The sequence below is a fragment of the Panthera leo genome, chromosome C1 (assembly GCF_018350215.1).
Source record: "Panthera leo isolate Ple1 chromosome C1, P.leo_Ple1_pat1.1, whole genome shotgun sequence".
Lineage (NCBI taxonomy): Eukaryota > Metazoa > Chordata > Mammalia > Carnivora > Felidae > Panthera > Panthera leo.
Genome location: NC_056686.1, coordinates 215,863,031 through 215,884,176, shown reverse-complemented (window position 1 = coordinate 215,884,176; position 21,146 = coordinate 215,863,031). Strand labels below are relative to the sequence as shown.

Below are 21,146 nucleotides of genomic sequence, written 5' to 3'. Positions count from 1 at the left end.
CACCATCACCACAGCCTTAGAGAGAGGGCTGAAACTCAGCGGCTCTTAGCCAACAGCGAATGGGATCCAAGAAAAGCTGGGATTTTGCTGCAGTCACTTCGTAAGTGAGAAAGGAAGACTATAAAATGTGTCCAAAATATAAACATGGGATGTGTACAATGCTGGAGAGAAGAGAAAGTTATGCACTCAAGAACTTAACTCAAATATACAAATTAGAACAATCAAGTCCCTGTACGCACACAACCTTCACTTATGGATGAAGATGAAATTAATATAAAACACTTATCAGTTAAAAGTATCAACCCATATCTTTGAACACTCTAAACAGTAGCTAATTATGATAGATTTAGAAAAACAAACTTTTCCAATTCAGGGTATTACAAATAACATATCTGTTCCTTTTACACACAAACAATAAAATGCATGATTAATTTTTTTTCCAACTTATCTCAATGTTCTCTGCACTCCTACGTTAAGCTCAATCTGATTTCCAATCATATTTCGCTTTTAGACCTAACTATCCCCTAAGGAAACCGTATCTATGAAAAAATAGATATTAATAATACATAAATTTGTCTTTTAAGAATGCTCCTACTCGACGGCCTGCTAATTTCTATGTTAGCGTTAAACAGGTCAAGATAAAAAACTCAGAAAAGGGTACTGTTTCTTCAGTTTGTAGTTAAGCTGTCCCCGTAGGCACTGCGTGGTGGAGTTCACCCATGAGCAGCTCACCCAGCCAACTGAGGCAACACCAGACAAATACGCTTTGGGTGCTTCTTTCTCCCTTTGCCCCCCTCCCCACAGGACGCTTGACGTGAAGAGCAGGTTAATAACACACCAGCTTCATTCTCTAGAGTGAACCGAAGGTGGCACCACAAATTCATTTTTCAGCGTTCGTAAAACAAAGTCCACCGACGCTGCGCAAATTATTGTTGCTCAGCGGCAGAAACCGCCTTCTCACGCCTCAAGTGGGGCACAACCGCAGACCGCCATGGGCACTTGCACACGGTCTCATCCCCAGCAAAACAAGCCACAGGGCTTTAAAACGTGCTAATGAAGGGAGACCCCTTCTCTCCGTCCCTCTTTTCACACACCCGAGAGGCCAGAGCAGAAAGCGAGCCCCTTGCCCCTCCGTCAGAGGTGGAGACGTGACCCTGGACGCCTCCTCCTGGGGGCAGCCGCCCGCCGAGATGGAATGACTCACTCTCCTCGATGAAGCAGGCTTTCTCGGAAGACATGCCATTTTATCACCTCTTAGGTACATTAAATATGTATGTGTACTCAAAAACGGTTTATAATAGCTGTAAATGAAAAATGAGAAAATAAATGGGCTCAAAATAAATGCGTTTTTTACACTGCGTAACAATTAACATTAATGAGGACTCACCATACGTTATGCCGAACTTGGCTGATTAAATGTGTTAGAAATATATTTTAGGAAAATAAAATATATTTTGTTACTATAAACTCACTTATTGTGGGTGTGTGTATGTGTAGGAGGGACGAGGGAAACCAACTGAGCAGATGCTTATCAAACATATAAGAATAACAACATTAAAGAATCAAAAATTCGTAATTAGTGTTAACAGCACAGCTTACACCTATTAGAAATGTATTAATTAAAGTGATATATTCATAAGGTCGGAAGCTTAATACATTTCTAAGAGGGAGAGAGGAATCCCCAAGGTGTAAAAACAAACATAAAAAATTAAGGAGTCTGAATTATCCACGTCTGCTGAACACCAATTTTAAACACAGACATTTCTATGCGGGCTCCTCACTATTCCTACAGGTTGCCAGGGCCATCCATGTTGAGCCTGTCGGTAAGCAGTAAGGTCATTTCCAGTTGTCTAACTGTTGGCAGAATGCCCTCGAGCCATACACCTTCCCACGTCCCTACCTTGTGGAGTCCAGCGAGGGCTTCGTCCGCCCCTGGCTGCTCTCCTCCCAGACGCTGTTGGCCAACTCATTCCCGATGGATGACATCACCTTGATGAGCTCGATGGGCCAGTCGTCGAGGTCCAGAGACCGGACTCGAGAAAGGTGGGTGCCTAGGTTCCGGTGGATCCCCGAGCACTCGATGCACATGAGGGCTCCCAGGTTCAAACTGGCCCAGTTAGGGTCTGTGGGAAGAGGAACAGGGGGTCAGACCGTCACCACTCATTCCAACCGCCCTTAGGATCTCAGGAACAAAGAGGCCAGTTACTAGACCTCACACCCAGCAGTCCCTCCCTGGAATCACGTGGCCTGGACATGCTCCCTGGCCAGGACTCCATAGCGTCTTAGGCATCTCAGAAGGTTTGATATGTTGGGGGCGCCTTTTAACAATCTGGCTTCGGCCAAAGCCTAGGAATTTCCCTACATGATAAAAACAGCTGCCGGCACTGATTTGGACAGAGAAATGCATTTCCCAGTCCCCCGACAGTAGCATTCTCGAGAGCGCAGATACACGTGGAAAAGAACCATAGAGCGCAGATACACGTGGAAAAGAACCATACACGACTTGCATCTACTGTGGACGGCTGCTGACGGAAGGAAAGAGAGCACTCGAGAGCGCTACGGTATCCCTTGTAAACAACTACCTCAGCAACCACAGGCATATCTGAGTTCTCAATAGTCATAAGATGGACACATTTGCAGATTTCAAAGACAAAAGGCAGGCAGGCACACTACAATGAAGACATGGTTTTCAGCGACCTTACATAAGGGGGACCACTGGAGTAGCTCCAACTTATCTACTACTGCTGGCAAGATGGTGGGCAGGGTCCACTGGTTAGGTGATGACCTCGCTGGATCAACCCTGACCTGCAGAGTGAATGGCAGCGCTTTAGGCTGTGACGATGCACCAAGGGCAACGAATGAGTTTAGGGGATACAGCTTGAACCCTTGAGCTGGGTCACTCCCAGTGTGAAACTGGCTGGCAGCACTGGAAGACTGAGGAGGCCGGCCCCAGGTTGGCTGCGTGCCAGATTCTAGAGCTGAGGCGGATTTGCAAATATGGCTCTCACCTTGACAGCCAATGGCTTTCACCACCGACAGAATCAAGTGAGGCTTAAGTCATCCAGGAATAATCGGTATTTACTCCAGGTCCCCTTGAAGAGTCGAGGGGCCTTGTACTCATTCACCAGAAATCAGCCAGCCATTTGTTTCATATCTCATATACACCATGGAAAATGGTGATGGATACCATGGGGGAGATGGAAGAGAAGAGAGGTCCGTGACTCAGAGACATTGCGGTCGGGAAGAGGAAATGTACGTCCCAACTAATGACAGCAATAGTCAACCATAAAAATAAACAGAGTAAGGAAATGCAGACTAAACACTGAAGGGTACAGTTAAAGAGTAAATGTATGGGCAGAGTGGGAAGGAAGAGGTTGGCCATAACAGGTGAAAGAAGGAGGGCTGCATGGAGGAGGCCTGGCCTGGGCCTTGTGGGATGATCAGAGAGGAGGGTGGGGTGGGGAATGTTTTGCGGGACACCCCTGTTGCGCCTCTTCACAGCCCTACTTCTACACCCACCACCTCTGTGTCTGTACCTCTCGATCCCAACCTGGCCTCTATCCCCACCTTTCTGCTGGAGCAGGGCAGCCAAAGTCACCAGGTCATGCAAAATCTGAAGGGCTGTGTTTAATCATCATTTCACTTGATCTCTGGTTAGCCCTCCTTACAACACTGCCTTCAGATGCCTTTTTGCTCGGTACCCTCCCTGGATCTTTCTAGCACTCGTCTGGCTCCCCATCTTGATTTCCTTCCCTACTTTTCCTCCTGAACCCGCCCCTTACTTCAGGGGGTCCTGTAGGCTTGTCTCTTGATTCTATGCTCTTTCCTAAGCCAACTCAATGCAACCCACAGATCTCGTTGTTACCCAATGGTTAACAACTATCCACAGATACCATCTGCCTCAGTGAACACAGATATACGCTCCTCTCTCCGTGCTGCACATGTGATTACCGTCATACATTTCCACTTGGAAATCCTGCAGGGACCTCCCTGTCCACGTTTCACTGAATGTCGTCTCCTGCCAGGGGCAACCCCATCCCAGCAAGTGGCACCGGTTCACCCCTTATTTCAGCCGGGATCCTGGGACTCGACCCTGATTCTCCATCGCTCCCACAGCCAGCCAACCACCAAGCACCTCAGTCTCTCGATGTCCGTCCCCTTCCTCCTGTCCCCGGTGCTCCCCACACGTGCCCCGTTTCACGGCACCTTCCCTGCGGAAGGGGTAGGGTCAGGGGCGCCAACCTCTTCCCGTTCGTGACCTCTCCGCATAGCTTGCCCCCGTGTGTAGTTTCAGGTGGAGAGAACAGCCCAACGACAGCAAGGGACCTGTCCCCAGGGCTGGCATGAGGCGGGGCGCACGTCCTAGGAAGCCACGAGGTTCCCGTGCCCACCTCCACCCATCACCGAGCACCGCTGGTGAATACTTTCACACACTGTCCCCACGGTCACTGCATGCCGCTCACCTGAGCCGTGGGAAGAGTCTCTCACCAGGTGCCACTGCCCGCCCCACCACCGCAACCATTCTCCAAGTTCTCCTATGGGCACAGGACCCCACCGCCCCCGATCCCCGGTTTAGAACTCAATGCGCTGTCGCCTTGCCCTCCCCCATGAGCTTCAGAGGCCTCCCTGCTGTGGTGTCCCCGGAAGGAGGACAGCACGCACAGGACACAAGTCAACGAACGCACGCGGATCTCCGTGAAAGCTAGAGAATCAGAAATACCAAGGGCGGGAGGGGAGTGAAGCATGGCTGTGACCTGGGGTCACCTCAGTTAAGTCCAAGGGCTACAGGGACGTGGCCTCGTCTGAGCGCCCTGCCGCTGGGGCCACAGGAAGGATGGCCTTGCCTCTGCTCCAACAGACGAGAACGACAACTTAGCAGGCGTCAGCAGCTAAGCATCGCCAGCAGAACTGACCAGTCACACCCCCCGCACCTCCCGGGACGTGTTGGGGTGTCGCGGCCCTGGGCTGCCGCTTTAGGCCTACAGGTGAGGCCACACGGCCTGGCAGCTCTGAATCGTCTCCTGTCTCCCCTTCCGGCCTCAGGGCCCTCCCTGTCCAGCGCAGGGACCCCCACGGGCCTGTCAGCACACGCCCTCCTGCCCCGTCTGCCCCTTGCAAGTGTCTCTTGCTCTCCAGGCCGTGGATGGAAATGAGGCTAATAAGGCCCGTCCCCGTGGGGCTGTCCGAGCGTTAAATGCTGTGAGGTGACCACACATGGAAACGCAGTGCTCCGTGTTGGCTAGAATTACGTTTATTCCTTCACAAATCCACCGCTGTTTCCGTGCCAGGTTCGGGGGACAGAGCAGCAAACGGAACACAAACACCCCTGGAAACAGAAATGTGGGACTTGGGTTCTCCGGGGCAGACCGACAGTGAAAAAGCGAGAACAACACACACAAACACACAACGCGTTGGTAAGGGCGTGCCCCGAGAGAACCCCGCTAGGGAGCAGAAGAGGGAGCCGGATTCGCGTGTGTGATTTAAACCCAGGGGTGGTCAGGGAAGGCTTCTTTGAGGCGACATTTGGGCAAAGACCCAAGGATGTCAGGCTGACGGTTATGTAATTTGCAGTTCCTGTCTATGCCTGCAGGAAAGAGCAAGCGGCAGAAGCCGGAGGTTGAACGTGCTCCTACTTTAGGTTTTTCTGGGACATCTAGAGTTGGGGGACTGGGGCTGGTGTCCCTTCCCGTGTGCAGGCCTGGGGTCCACAAAGATAAATGAGGCGGTCCCTGAGATCCAGGGGGACACGAGAGAGAAAGGCACTGACAACGTTAATACAACACGGCGGGAGGAGTTCACGCCAGTGATTTCCATCCAGGGCGTCGCAGACCAGCCAGGAGGGAGGGGTCAGCTCTGACCGAGTAGGCAGCAAGGCATCACGGATGACGGGGCCTTGGGGCAGTGGAGGGGCTGAGCTGCCTCTACCAGCCTGTCCACGAAGGTCAGGCATGCTGGCGAGACCCACGCCAGGGCTCCAAGCTCTCGGGTTCTCGAGGGCTCTCAGGGGTGAGACTTTCCTTAGCGTGTTCCCGGTGGACGGTTGGCAGCAGGGGTTCTAAACAAAGGCTTCCGCCATCCGATGAGTCCGGACCCTGTCTGACACTTAGCTTCACCGCAGGATTTCCCAGAAGCACAAACATCCTAAGGCCGCGGCTCCTCAAGAGGTGGATGCTGTGGGCTTCCAAACTCCCTCCACAGATGGGCACCCACTCCGGGAAACAGGGTTCCGGGGTCTACCAGCTGTGCGGACAGTGTCTCCACGCAGTCTGGCACATTCTCAGGAAGAACAAGTGGCTGGGGGTTTCCACAGCCCCAAATCCCAAGTGACACAGAAATCCCCAAGCCCTACGGGGACACAACTGAACTGGAGGTGGGGGGGTACTGTGTTCACAAGCCAGGGGGGATCACCCAGAGAAGGGGATGTGGCATCTGGAGCCCAACGTTCCTCCCACGTGACCACTGGACACAGTGGTCCTCCCACAACGTTCCTCCCACATGACCATGGGACACAGTGGTCCTCCCACAACGTTCCTCTCACATGACCACTGGACACAGTGGTCCTCCCACAACGTTCCTCCTACATGACCACGGGACACAGTGGTCCTCCCACAACGTTCTTCCCACATTGACCACGGGACACAGTGGTCCTCCCACAACATTCCTCCTACATGACCACGGGACACAGTGGTCCTCCCACAACGTTCCTCCCACACTGACCACGGGACACAGTGGTCCTCCCACAACGTTCCTCCCACATGACCATGGGACACAGTGGTCCTCCCACAACGTTCCTCCCACATTGATCACGGGACACAGTGGTCCTCCCACAACGTTCCTCCCACATGACCATGGGACACAGTGGTCCTCCCACAACGTTCCTCCCACACTGACCACGGGACACAGTGGTCCTCCCACAACGTTCCTCTCACATGACCACTGGACACCACTGGACCACTGGGCCCCACCCTCAGAGGGGACAATAAGTTGCCAATGGGGGGAACCCACATCCTCAAGTCCCTCTCAATCTTAAGACCCCTTTATAATTATAAAAACAATAAGCTCATTTAAAGAAACGTATAGAGAACAAAGAAAGAAAACTTTAGAACTACCACCCCCTTCCGTTACGGTCAACTCATTTTTTTGACCTGTGCATATTCACGTGCAAGAAAAAAGCTTTCTCTTGCTTTTGCGCACTTAACGATATCCATAAGTACTTTCTATTGAAAACAGTGCTTGGGGAGCCTGGGTGGCTCAGTCGGTTAAACATCGGCTCTCCATCTTGGCTCAGGTCATGATCTCACGATGTGTGAGACAGAGCCCCGCGCTGGGCTCTGCACTGACACCGTGGAACCTGCTTGGGATTCCCTCCTTCTCCCTCTCTCTCCCTGCTCCCTCTCCCATGCAAATGTGCTCTCTCAAAGTAAGCGACCGAACGTGGAAAAAAAAAAATTCTTCATGTTGTGACAGCTCATTGTGTAGCCACCGTCATTGCTGGTGACGGAGGCTGTTGCCACCTCTGTCTCCAGCCACGCGGTGGAGGACAGGAGCGTGTGCCCTGCTGTTGCCTCTGCCCTGCCCCATCACAGGTGAGAGGGCAGCCGCTTTCCCTGGATTTGATCCTGTCCCTCTCCGAGGTGGGCGTCACATCTGCACCGGTACCCTCTCTGGCCACAGATCAAGCACCGTTGGCACTGACAGTCTTCTGTCCGGGTGGCCCGTGTCTCCTGCGGCCATCAGCACTGACCCACCGTTATCTCGAGAGCCAGGCCCTTTGCCAAAGCTCTGGGAGAAGGGACCCCAGCGGGGTGGGCCCCTTAGGGCGTCTCTGCCTTCAGACAACGGAGGGAACCAGGAGGCAACCCCCTGGGCACTGCTAGCTGATGGACATGCCAGGCAGGGCCCGCTCTGTTCCTGCAGACTGGCACGGAGCCCCATGTCGGCCCTCTGTGACCACCCACCCCCCAGCGAAGCTCCGTGCCAGCCCGCAGTGCCACGGGGGTGCCACTGGGCTGTGCGGAGGGGCTTGGCCACTTCCAGGGCTCCCAGAGAGGCACAGCCATGCTGTCGCCGATGGTACACAGTCCTGAAGGCGACTCGCCGGGGCGGATACGGACCTCTTCCTTTGCATCGTGGTTTGATAAGAACTTCTGGAAGTCAAAGGAGCTGACAGGCACAGCATGGAGAGACTAGAGCGGAGAACGCACAAAGCTACCTGGGACCAGAAACAGTCACTGTCTGTCTTGTCTCAATTTCTCTTTTCTCAACAAAAAAAAAAAAAAAAAAAAAAAAAAAAAAAAAAAAAGAAAAGAAAAAAAGAAAACAAAATGGAAAAGAAAGCCCTTTAGTCAGTAAGAACAATAAAAACCAGCCTCGGCTACATGCCAATGAGGGGCCCCCGGGGCCCAGTCCCCAGGCCCCCCTTGAAGAGGGGATTATGGCGTCAGTAGAACACAAGAGCCCAGACCCCGTGATGTCCAAGGAAGCCACAATTGTGGTCTGGCAGGCCCGCCCCCTCCCGCCAGACCCCCTGGAAGCGTGAGAGATGACCTCTCAGCTCGGATGCTCAGGGTGCTGGGGGGTGTCCTGTGCGGTCCCCAGGAAGGCTCAGGCAGGGCCAGCTCCCTGGACGGGAGCCCGTGAGGAGCAAGCAGGCTCTCTCGGGCCGGCAGAGAGCTGCAACCTTAACAGCTTTTCTTCTCCAACACCCAGAAACAAGAGCCTTTTCTCACGTTTAACGTTTGACCTCGTACTCGCACACACCAAAACACAGACCACCCAGTGTGCAATTTCCTCCGCATCCGCGCTCACTTATAAAATAATCGAGACAACCCCCGTCACCAAGGACCCTACCGCTCAGAGACAAGTGGGGTCGACGTTCTGGAATGCATCCTTACAGATCTTTTCTGCCTAAATACCGAAAATGATTCACTGGGCTCTCCTTGACTCACTGACTAAATACTTTTTCGTTTCCAGTACATTCCCAAGTGTCTCCATCTCCATTCGTGTATTTTTTACACAACTTGTTCAGGTTGCACATTATTTCACCGAGAAGACATCCCCACGAACGGTTCTTCCGGTTTTGCAGACGTGGGATGTTCTGACTTTTTGCTCTATAAAGAGCACTGTGTCGAACACCTTCAAAGCCAGGTCTTTGAGGCCCTTTGCTCATCCCCACGGGCTTGGCGCCTGGAGGGCACAGCTGGAGTGTGGGGCGGCCACTTGCTTATGGCTTTTTATGTACGATGCCAAACTGCCCTTGTGGGAGTTTCACAGTTCATCATGAGGGTGTGGGTGGTGCACTTCCCAGCACTTTCACCAAAATCGGCTATTTTCGGACTTTCAGATGCCCCATTTCCTCCCCTGTACGTGGGGCCCACGGCAACACCAGCATTTACAGTCACAAGCATCACAGAAGACAGGTGCGGGCCTGGTGGAGACCAGATGTTTACGGAATGGGATCCCGTGATCTCTTTTTCCTCTGCAACTGTCACACTCGGCCTCTCCTTGTTCCCTCTGTCCCTGAATATCTGCTTGGGTGGCGCCCCCCCAACTCGGGTGGCGCCCCCCACCCCCGCACCAGCCTCCCTTCTCCCGCTGCTCTGTGTCTCACCCCCACCTTGGCACTTGAGCGACCTACCTGCTCTCAGAAAGGACTCTTGGCCTCCAATGCACCACATACCACGGAACCTGTGAGCCACGGAATCGGCCCTTTCCAAGGACTCTAGCTATATGGCAGAAGCAATCGTAGGTGCCTTTCCTAGCGGAGGTTCTAACAGCTTTCAGATTTTGTGCTTTTAGAATTCTAACTCTAAAGACTTTTTGATAACAACACACAGGTCAAATAACTACTCTCTTGGAACTTCATCTCCCGACACGTTTTGAAAGCAAAATCCAAAAATTCAAACAAAAGATGCTTCAAGGAAGTGCTTCAAGACCCTCTCTCACGTGGGGGCTGTGGACGCTGGCCTCAGGACCTTTCCTGTCCCTGCCTTGCAACACAGTGGCTGCTCAGGGCAGATGTGTCCCCTGTTTTTTTTCTCTAATTTTTTAAATCTATTTATTTTTGAGAGAGAGAGAAAGCGGGGGAGTAACAGAGAGAGAAGGAGACACAGGATCCAAAGCGGGCTCCGAGCCGTCAGCACAGAGCCCGACGCGGGGCTCGAACCCACGATCAGTGAGATGATGACCCGAGCCGAAGCCGGACGCTCAACCGACTGAGCTCCCCAGGCGCCCCAAGCACGTCCCCTTTCCTTTGTGACAGCCCCGAGGTCGTGTCTGCTTGTTCTGTTCACGGGACCACCCCCACGGCAGCCTCCGCCTCCCTCCGTGGCTCGATTCCAAGCCGCACGGCTCAGAACACATCTCACCTCTGCTCTCACACCGGGAAGGAGTTCCCAGTGTCTATGGATGAAGAAGAAAGGCTCCTACGTTCTCCACTCAGCACCCTCACCCCCCTCAGCTCCAACCGGCTTCCAACCCAGCAGCAGACACGCTGGTCGTAAACGTGTGAGCGCCACTCCGCTGCCTGTCCCGCTGCTCCCCGGACACGACGACTCCTGCGGCCACCTGCTCGCGTCCCACCGGCGCCCCGCGCTCCCTGCAAACCCCGGCTTCTGCACAGAGGCGGCTGGAGGTGCTGGGCATCCGGAAACAGCCCTTCTCCGCGGTGGCGGGTTCTGTGGTCTCTGGGTCCCGCCTCGCCCACCGGGCTCGGGCTCGGGGACGGCCAGGACCACATCACACGCCTGCGATTCCCAGGTGACACCACGGCCGGTGCCAAGGCCTCTCACCTTGTCTCACCTGTATTTCCCTCTCATCAAAACACACCTTCATGACACAAAACATGGCTGGAAAAAGTTCTACCGAATGCACCCAGTGCTGTGCTGAGGGCTGGGGGTACAGAGAATTAGAAGTCGGTCTTTAACCTCAAGGATACAGATAACAAAATGACTTTCTCAGAGGGAAAAGCATATTCCGTACTGGACAGCAGGAAGCACGAAGTAAAACTGGGCTACTCCAAGGCACCAAGAAGTAATTATGAAGTCTGGGAGTTCAATCAGATGCTTTAGCGTATACTGAATTTAACATTGCAAAAAAAAAAAAAAAAAAAAAAAAAAAGAGAACTGTTTTGATGCCAAAATGATTTTGAAATTACAAAACAAAAAACCAAACTCCAGAAATCTCTGGGCGGGAATTAACAACGGACTGTATTTTTATGGAAAAGCAAACAAGCATATGATGATTGATTAAGCAAAAGGTTAATTCCTGGGATTGGCACAGAAATCCGGGCGCGCGGCCAACCCGTGGCGTGGGGTGACTGCCGTTCCTCGGAATGCCGAGGCCTGAGGCCTAAGCGAGACCTGGGGTGCCATCAGTGGGGCCTCCGGGCGAAGGATATGGTGTTAAAGTAAAATCCAAGCGAGAATGTGTCAATTCCTTAAAAGCCCTTACGTGACACAATAACCCTCACACGGGAAAACGACAGAAGCGGGGTTGCTGTGACGGGGGCTTTGCCGGACCATCCCGCCGCCCTCTGCCGGCCCCCCAGCCCCCCGCCCCGGCCCACACTTACTCTGGGTCTCGCAGTCCACACAGTGGGAGTTCCCTCGGATGTTTCGTATCGACTGCAAGGCCATGGCCTCACTCTGGCTCGTCAGTCGGGACTGTGCATGGAGGAAGACACACAAACGCAAGAGGTAAGAACCCGGGACACGTTTCCACGTCCGCTGGAGACGTCGGGGAAAAACCAAACCGTCTGTCAGCAGATACAGGATGAGGGCCACTTCGAGCCGTCCCTTCCTCTCCCGAGGTCTCTGGGCAAAAAGCGTAACTGATGGAGAAGGCTTCCTGCACCGGGTCAAGACCTAGCAGATGAGAGGACTCCACCGGAAAGGAGGACGGAGGGAAGTTCTGGGTCATTCGAGAGTCGGCACAGACCAGCTGCCGCTGGTTAACACGCCCTGCCGGGTGCCTGCTTCCATAAAGGTGAGAGAATGAGAAGCCGCTTTACAAGCCGTGGATCGGGGCTCAGTCAGCGCTGTGAGACACAGCCCGTGGCTCCTCGCCGGGAAGCCACGTCCAAACCACGCTTTGTCCCTTGGAGACTCCCTTTCCATATGGAGACTATCTCGGCTGCCACAGCAACTAGGTCACCAATGCGGGTGGGGGCAGGGAGCGGCGTTTGTTTTTAAACAGATACGTAACTGTCTTCCCTCAACACGTTAAAAAAAATACAGAAGGGAGAAAGGAACAATATAAAATTTGTAAGTGTTGATGTGATCGTCCATACTTCGGTTTTATTAACATTCTGATATCTATTCTTCTAGCACGATCTGTACACACACACGTACTTATTGAAAAAGCCGGCATATATTGCTTTAGAACCTGCCCTTTAAGTTTATTTTTTTTTAATGTTTATTTTTGAGAGACTGAGAGAGACAGAGTGTGGGCAGGGGAGGGGCAGAGAGAGAGAGGGAGACTGCTGAATCCGAAGCAGGCTCCAGGCTCCGAGCTGTCAACACAGAGCCCGACGCGGGGCTCAAGCTCACGAACCGCGAGATCGTGACCTGAGCCGAAGTCGGACGCTCGACCCACTGAGCCAACCACGTACCCCTAGATCTGCCTTTTAGCCTAATGACTGTCATTTCTCAATGCCACCATGCTGTTCTCCAATGTCATCATCTGAAGTTGTTCCACTTACAAGAACTTCTTTATGAAGCTTTCTTTGATGGACATTTTAGTGGCTTCCAATTTTTCTCCAGGGTAAACAGTGCTGTAAAGAACTCGCTTATTGCTAAAACTTTGCCTGCTTTTGTCATTACTTACTAGTGACAAATTTTTGGAAGCAGAGGTGCTCGGAGAAACAATATGTACTGTCTTTTTAAGCTAACTTTTGTTTGTTTTTTTAAGTAAATTCTACACTCAATGCGGGTCTTGAACTCAGGACTCAGATTAAGAGTTGCATGCTTGGGGCACCTGGGTGGCTCAGTTAGATAAGCGTCTGACTTCGGCTCAGGTCATGATCTCATGTTTCATGGGTTCGAGCCCCACGTCAGGCTCTGTGCTAACAGCTTGGAGCCTGGATCCTGCTTCCGATTCTGTGTATCCCTCTCTCTCTCTCTCTCTCTCTCTCTGCCCCTCTCCCACTCATACTCTGTCTCTGTCTCTCTCAAAAATAAATAAACATTAAAAAAAATTAAAAAAAGAGTTGCATGCTTTATGGACTAAGTCAGCCAGGCACCCCAGGATACGTACTGTTTTTATTTTTTTAAATATGAAATTTATTGTCAAATTGGTTTCCATACAATACCCAGAGCTCATCCCAATAGGTGCCCTCCTCAATGCCCGTCACCTACCCCCCCCCCCCACCTCCCATCAACCCTCAGTTTATTTTCAGTTTTTAAGAGTCTCTTATGGTTTGGCTCCCTCTCTCTCTTTTTTTTTTTTTTCCTTCCCCTCCTTTTTTCTCCCTTCCCCTCCCCCATGGTGTTACGTACTGTTTTTAAAGGCTTATGGTGTATAAGTTTAATTTGGGATAAACCCAAACAAATTTCAGAGGACACTTAAAATAAGCTTGATTTTCATGTCAGAATGCATAAGCTGAACCAACTCATGTCACCTGTTTGATGGGAAACGACTGAGTGCTCACTACCTAGCAACATAAATTATTAATTTATTCACTTCTACTATGTAATTAACACAATGCACTAGGATTTTAATCCCTTTGGTTAGACACCCAAGTATTCAAAGTGTATTTAACAATTTGCGTTGGCATCTGGACTATGTGTACATGTGCCTACCTGCGTCCTTCTACCTGTCCGACTTCCGCAGTGTGTGTGTGTGTGTGTGTGTGTGTGTGTGTGTGTGTATGCCTATGCCCGCCACCAACTCTGAGTTACCCACAGGCAGCTACAACTTCTCAAGAGTTCATTCTCAACTAGGTCTGCATTTTCCCTCCAGCTATTGGGAGGGAAATTGGACAGGATTTCCACGCTGGGCACTCTGACATTCAAATATCCAAGGTGAACAGGTGCGACCTCGTCCCCCCTGGTGCTCCATGGGTTCCCCCCCCCCCGCCCCCCGGGAGACCGCTGCCCGGGTGCACACGGCTAGAAGAAAGGGACAGCATTTTAGGCTGGTGTCTGCGTCAGGCCCAGAAGTGACGCCGTCTCTTCTCCCAAAGAGCTGGTAAGGGTCTGGCAAGTGTGTGAAATGGAAAAAAAGGCAACGGGAGATTCGCTTCTTCCTGAATCTGGACGACGTGGGCTGGATTCAGAGCCTAACCTGAAATACTGTGATTGTGTACAAAGCCTGGGGATGCGTCTGTCTGTGTAGCCACGTGCCCTCTGCGCTCCGGTTTTGGAACTAGACTCCCATGCTTTGTGTGGGACGTGTGTCACCAACCCCCACCCTCGAGGAGATCCGGAAGCTTCCCCGCATTCGCCTCAGGAGTCCCCATCTGTGGATGTGACTCAGTAAAGCCAAGGGTCTTGGAAAGGAAAGGCGGTGATTCTCCCCACCTTGGGTAAAAAACATCTTTACAGAAGTGAAGCAAATCGCATTATAATAATAATGGCTGTGGCCTGGTTTACCCTGGTTAAAGAAGGTGATGAAGTAGGACATGCCACCTTCCTGAAAGACAGACTCCCTTCTCAATGACAAAGCTGAGCATAAATCATCGGCAGAAATTTCCTTAAATGGTTACGAGTGAAACCGCAGGTGGGTGGCGATACTCTGCCTCTGCCTCTCGGTTTCCGGTTGATTGTAGTTTGAACAATCGAAATGCTCTTCAAGACTCTAAAATGTCCCAGAGAAGGGTTTGAAAGCATCCAGGCCACTAAAATCAGGAATCGGAGGGAAGCCCTCATGGGAAAGATGAGTCCTCTCGGAGGAGTATCGCCGGAGGGATCTAGAAAATGCAGCTTAAATTTTGTTTGTTTGTTTTCTGGCTCAATGACTGCCAAGAATCCCGTCTGGGTTACCGAATAAAACACATATTGGGCGTCATCAGCAGAGTCTGGCGACAGACACGGTGTCCTCGCCAAACTCCCCGGACGCTCGCATACGCGCCTCTCCTCCTCCCGGACGCCCATCTGTAATGACTTGGGTCTTCCAGCTTGACATGGGTTTGAATTTGGCGCACTTGTGAGGGAACAGGTTAAAGTTTTAAGTCTGCCCCTCTTCTCCCGAGCATGTTCTGCGTAAAACAAAATCAATGTGGCTGCGTGAGCCTAACTAAAAGATCCCATGGTGCACCACAAGGAGGTCAACGCTTTACATTTGGGATTCGCTGAGAGAGAGAAGGTTTAGAATGTGCTGCCGCACGGACGTGGCCGCGGCTGAGCGAGGATGCTAACACGCGACACATGTCGACACAAAGTGTTTTTTTTATCTTTTCAATTATTCAGCTTGTGGCTCAGGAAGGATAACTGGGTCTTGCCCATCACACACATCACATGACGCCTCCCCTCCCTGGGGCATCACTCCGGGGCCTTCACTTCCCTTTAACGATCAGCGGCTCTTGATTTCGGGGGGCGGCATGCTAAGGGTCTTACCTTATTCTTGCTGCTCTCACAGGACTGTAAGCTGGCTAGGATCTGGCTCTCGATGGCCTGGACCCACGCATCTCGCTCTTCATAAGTGGTGGCTTCAAAGTGCCACGTCTGGCCAGTGAGGGACACGATGATAAACTCAAAGTTTTCTTCTTGTTCTGAAACACAGAGTGGTGGGGATGAAGACTTTAGCTTTCATGCGACCGCGGCCCCTCTGCCGGGCCTCGGCCATAAAAGCGCCTTTGGGTTCAATCGCGCCTGCATGGGGCCAGCAGCACACGCGGCGGAGATCTGAATCCGCCGACCTCCAAACACTCAAGGTTTGGTTCCTAAAGCCAGCGTGGGTTAGCTGGGGTTCAATCGATGCTCAGGGGATGAGGAAAAATGAAAACCAGTGAGTGATGTCAGCGTCTCTGTGCTGGGCACGGAGGAAGCGACTGCGGGAAAAATAACACTGCAGCTTGCTGCACCGTCGAGGTATCTGTGGGGCGAAAATTAAGTTAATACCCGCTAATGTCGGGGTACACTCTTGATTTCTCTTAGCGTCTGCGTGGAGATCCGCGGATACCGCAGCGGCAAACAGGGATGCCTGCGGGTTTCTGCTCTTTGACGGGACAAGAGCTACTGCGGCGGAATTTCGTCCTATCGCCTCCCATCTGGAGAGGGGGCGGGACTCCGGGCGATGGGAGGCGACTTCACGGCTGCCGTGGGGCGACCGTCCGCACGGAGAAGAGGGGGACCTGCCACGAAACCCTGCTGTAGCACCTGCCGCAGTGGGGTCTTTGGGACAGAGTCTCGACTCTTCCAAGGCTCACTTGCTTACCCTGAAGATGGGGGGAGAGGTCACCTACTCCATAGTGTCACCCACCGGCTAAGTGACGTGTGCCACTGAGGCTGACAGGGCCTGGGCCACGGGAGACGCTCTGTTCTCTCACCCCCTCCCCTCGTTACTGCCACAGAGAAAAAAGGGACCGCGTGGCCAGTTACCAGCAGCCACGAAGAAATCTCGAGCACGAGTTACAGGCACAACACCTCATTTGGTTTGTGGTTTCCAGTCACCAAGCTCGTGAAGCTGCATGACAACTGCCCGGTGAGAAGGTGGTATTCGTGATGAGAACCACCTATGGCCTGTGCGGCAGACCACGGTTTCGATGACCGCTCTGCACGCGGTCACGTCTACGGCACCAGACCCCCCATCTCGCACGCTCTCAGCTCCCCTAGCCCAGCTCCTGAGCAGCCCTCACGGCCCCTGACCTTTGCCCGGCTCCCTGCTTCCCCGGGTCAGCCCGGCCTCCTCTGGGCTTCCCTCCCAGAGCCCTCCCTCCCCGGGAGCCCCTGAGCCTCGAGATAAGGGTGCCATTCCGTTCTGGAGGGCGATCGCAGACTTCTCCAGCTACCCTTCCCTGCTTCCCTCTGTGTCAGGAGAGGAGCAGCCTCAGCCACTGAGGCGGAGAGACCCCTTCCGCCTGACCCTTCGATGCCACCAACCCCTCTCCGGGGATTCTCAATGCATGGCCTGCTCTGGGGAACCACTCCCCTAAATGACCACAACCTGCTTCGGAAACAGGGCCGTGACGCTTCTACGCAAAATCTTGACACGTTCTGGTGACTCACGGTATCGTGCTCTGAGTAAAGTCACCGTTGCTGCAGTTTTCGGATTCAGCCCGCCGGGGAGCTGGACCTCGCTCTGAACAGCACCCGAAGGTACGTCCATCGGCAAAACTTGCTGAAAGCCTTCTCCGATTAACGCGCCCGGCCTTAGGGCACGTGAATGAGGTTCGTCTGGCAAGAAGGCCCACGGCTTCCCCTAGCTTCTCAAAGGTCCGCCACAATCCTGGAGTCGTTAAAGGCTCGTGTGATGAGGGTGTGTGCCGGGGTGCGGGGCTGAGTGCAGGTCAGGACGGGCCCTGGCTGAAGCCCATCCCCCACCCCCCCAAGCTGGGCTTCCCTTGGAGAAGACCCAGGAAAGCTTGGGGGAAGGAATGGTGGGGATGTCCCAGGAAGGGGAAGGGGCGGGCCATGGGAACACAACAGTGGAGCCTCAGGGGGTCCTCTGCTTGCTTGCACGGTCCTTGAGCATCATCCCACACTCCCTGAGTCTCTCTGGCTCCTGAGTTCTGGAGAGCTAGTGATAAGAGTTCAGAAAGTGAGGGGGGCCGTCAGAAATTTTACCCCACAGAGAACAACCGGCCCCCGTGTTTAGGCAGAAGTGGAACACCGCCCCTGCTGTGGGAAAGACAGGTGGGGCAGGAAGCCTCGGGGCGTCCGCAGGACCCCCGCCCCCGGTCACTCACGGCCTTGTTGGGATTTTCATTTTCAAAACCAGCTGTGACTTTCCAACAGGTTTGTCCATGACTGACCCGCAAGCACACCTTACGGTTATTGGCTGAGACCCTGTATCCGTGGATTTTTAAACGTCCAGCGTTTTGATCCACACGGTTTTATGTCCCTAACGCTATAAATTACAACGTCTTCCACACTGGATTTTGTAATACAGAGCCCCAAATTCATGCATTTTATGCAAAACTTTCCCAGGGAACTGGTAGGCAAGATAAGAAAGAACGAGCTAAGTCACCGCCGGGCCGTCAGGAACACGTGCTAATTCACGGGTGGACTGTGACAGCCGCTCATTAGATCTACTCAACAGGCTCACGGTTTTCTGAATATGTGAAATTCAAGTGCGTGACAGAAGTGCCCCCTGATCAGGATTTATTGGGTCTTTCAGTGAAAAAAAAAAAAAAATGACAACCATTAGCTTCCCAGTTAAATTTCTGCACAACTGGTCTGCCGTAAAGCTTTCTAGCCTGAATCACGGGCTACATCTTCTGGAACGAAGGGAGGGAACTGAGCTCGCCTTGGGGCTCAGTCGCATGGCTGCCGGCTACCATGCAGGGGGCAAGGGTTCTGGCATGCAGGACACACGGTCCGGAGCCGGGAGGGTGGGCACACACACACTGATACAAAGCTGATGATTGAATACAAAGCAGTGAAAACAGTGATGGGGGGGGAGGGATGTGGTCTGTGACACAGGGACATCGACACTTCGTGTTTCATTCCAATGCAGTATGAGCGTTCCAATGCGTATGTTCCAATGCACTGAGCGTTTCCACTAATATGCTGGTCATACCCCATGTGAAGGCAGAACTTTCAAATTCAAGTGCTGAAGTTTGGCTTTGCCCTATTTAATTACGTGAACAAGGCTCACCTGTGCAGGTGAGCTCTCCTCTCGGGCACAAATACATTTAAGCATTCACAGGGACGTCGGAGTTCATTTCTTGCAAGTTTCCAAATGTACTGTCCCCACAGCATGTCCTCTGTGGCTCCTCAATCACCTTAACGGTCAACTCTACCACCTGTCTTCTCTGTCTACTTATACCGGATACAAGTTTCCTTTTCTAGTACCTTCTAGGTCGCGAAATATTCCTGTCTGTACTTGCAGAAGAGTCTCTCCCCCTTGGGGCTGTCCACAGATGCAACAGCCAACTTTGGGTCTCTGCACCCTTGAGGAGTTCAATCCCTTGTTGTGTGTCCTCTTCTAAGGGAGCCTGGTGGAAATTTGGCATCTCAGAGGCGACCCATAGGGCCTTTCTACCCTGAGATGCTATGGTAGGGATGCAGGACAGTTCTCAACTTTTTTGAAACAGTTCTGGGCAGCTGCCAAGAATCCGTGTTGAGGATTCCAAGGCTGGCTCCAGGCTCTTGGAGAATGAGTGCGACAATCAACTAGCAATGTCTGCTCTGGGGGAAGGAGGGATGGGTGGGTTCAGTACCGTCCTGCCATAACTTTTTCATACTCAGCTAGAGTTTTCTTTATTTTTTTTAAAGTTATTTGTAATGTTTATTTATTTTTGAGAGAGAGGAAAGCAAGGGAGACGCAGAGAGAGAAGGAGGACAGAGGATCTGAAGTGGGTTCTGCACTGAGAGCAGTGAGCCCGATGTGGGGCTCGAACTCGCAAACCGTGAGATCATGACCTGAGCCGAAGTTAGGGGCTCAACCAACGGAGCCACCCAGGCGCTCTGCTATCTTTTAAATCACAGCTTCTTCTTGCCTTCCCTGGCCCTTCTTCATGCGGCCAGGTGTGAATACATACCCTGGGGGTTTATTTCATGGCCGTGCCTCACCACTTCTGAGGGCTCCTTTCCTTCTAACGCTTAGACAGTCACTTCTAACTTATGCGGACAATTCTCAGATCTGTATCTCTGACCCCCAAATCCAATCACTTAGGGGTTTAAAAAAATGCCTACAGATACTCTTTAGATACTTTGGCCTCGCATCAAATTAACATGCATGGAAACACATCTGCTGTCATCTCCGAAGGCTCCTCTTTGGTTTTCACGACTTCTGTCGATGCTTACAACGCCATTTCTAGTCATAAGCCTTCAGACTCACCCAGATCCCATCCTCTCCCTCTTCCCACTGCTCCCTAATCAGCTCAACACTGCTTACGGAGGCCGGCTCTGTACCGCTCTCCCCATCTCCTCCTTTCGGCCCTCACCTGACCACTTCACGAGTCATGGCTCGCCTGAACGGTCCCTCTGAGCTTATGCACACACGCGTGCCGCACTCCTGACACCAGCAGGTGAGTGCTCCTGCATCGGCCTGGGCGTGGCTTCCACACCCCTGGGTGTGACCCCGCCCCTTCCCACCAAACCTTCCTGTCACGCGGCAGACACGTGTGCGGGGCTTTCCTAGGAAACACACGTTGTTGTGGCGTCGATGGACGTGTAGGAAGGCATCACCTCTAAGCCCGTAGCCTACCCTGTCTCCCCCTCCCCAAATCACACCCAGGGATTAATAAACCAGAACTTCGAGCACTGGGTTTTAAACGCCTGCAGGTGAATGCTACCCCCACGCCTCCCCCCCCCACCCCCCACCCCCAACAGTGATCCGGAAAGGAAGGGGATACGGGCTCAGGTCTGCAGAACCTCCTTGGCTCCTGGCACCTCCTCGGAGGGAAAGCATTCCACAAAGATCCCCCGCGTATGAACTCAGAACCCAAAACACCGAACACACGGGAGACGGGGGAGCGGATTTAGATCCAGAGGATTTCAGGTACAGAATTCAAAGTAATTATGCGTAAAATGTTTAAAGAAATGAAAACACGGGATCCTAAATTTTCAAAAAAAGGAGACCATGAAAACTGATCAGGCAGATCGTTAAAAAAAGGTAGATCTTTTGGAAATTCAAATTATAATGGTTAACGAAACAAGCCCGCCAGGGATGGGGTGAAAGGCGCTGGTTGGGGGGGGCGGTAAGTGCAGAGAGGAGAGACCTGGAGGGACTGGCTGAAACGGTAGACAAATGAGCAAGGACCCTGTGGGTCAGAAATGACGGGTGCGGGGAAGGTGCGACACACACATCTCACTGCCGGGCAAACGGTGGGAGGCGCGCGGGGCTGTGAAACGATCGGAGCTCTAGACACGGAAATGACATCCACCCAGAAGGATCACAGCAATGAAAACCACACCAAAAGCTTAGGAAACTGTGGAAAACCAAAGACAAAAAGAGGCCCTTAAGAACACAAAGCAAGAAAGGGTGGATTGCTCTTAAAAAAAAAAACCAAACTGGCAGCCATATGGATGATGGACGTCTCA

At 52.5% G+C, this 21,146-nt stretch overlaps 1 protein-coding gene across 2 annotated transcripts in view; it reads right to left on the bottom strand.

The window, feature by feature from the left end:
• AGAP1 (ArfGAP with GTPase domain, ankyrin repeat and PH domain 1) overlaps positions 1 to 21,146 on the bottom strand; it is a 551,033-nt gene that overhangs the window by 65,334 nt on the left and 464,553 nt on the right. For both annotated transcript variants that reach the window (XM_042950624.1, XM_042950625.1), the window contains 3 exons: positions 15,555 to 15,709; positions 11,573 to 11,663; positions 1,901 to 2,123 (listed from right to left, as the gene is read on the bottom strand). In XM_042950624.1, the coding sequence (XP_042806558.1) occupies positions 1,901 to 2,123; positions 11,573 to 11,663; positions 15,555 to 15,709 (469 nt within the window). The remainder of the gene's footprint in view (positions 1 to 1,900; positions 2,124 to 11,572; positions 11,664 to 15,554; positions 15,710 to 21,146) is intronic.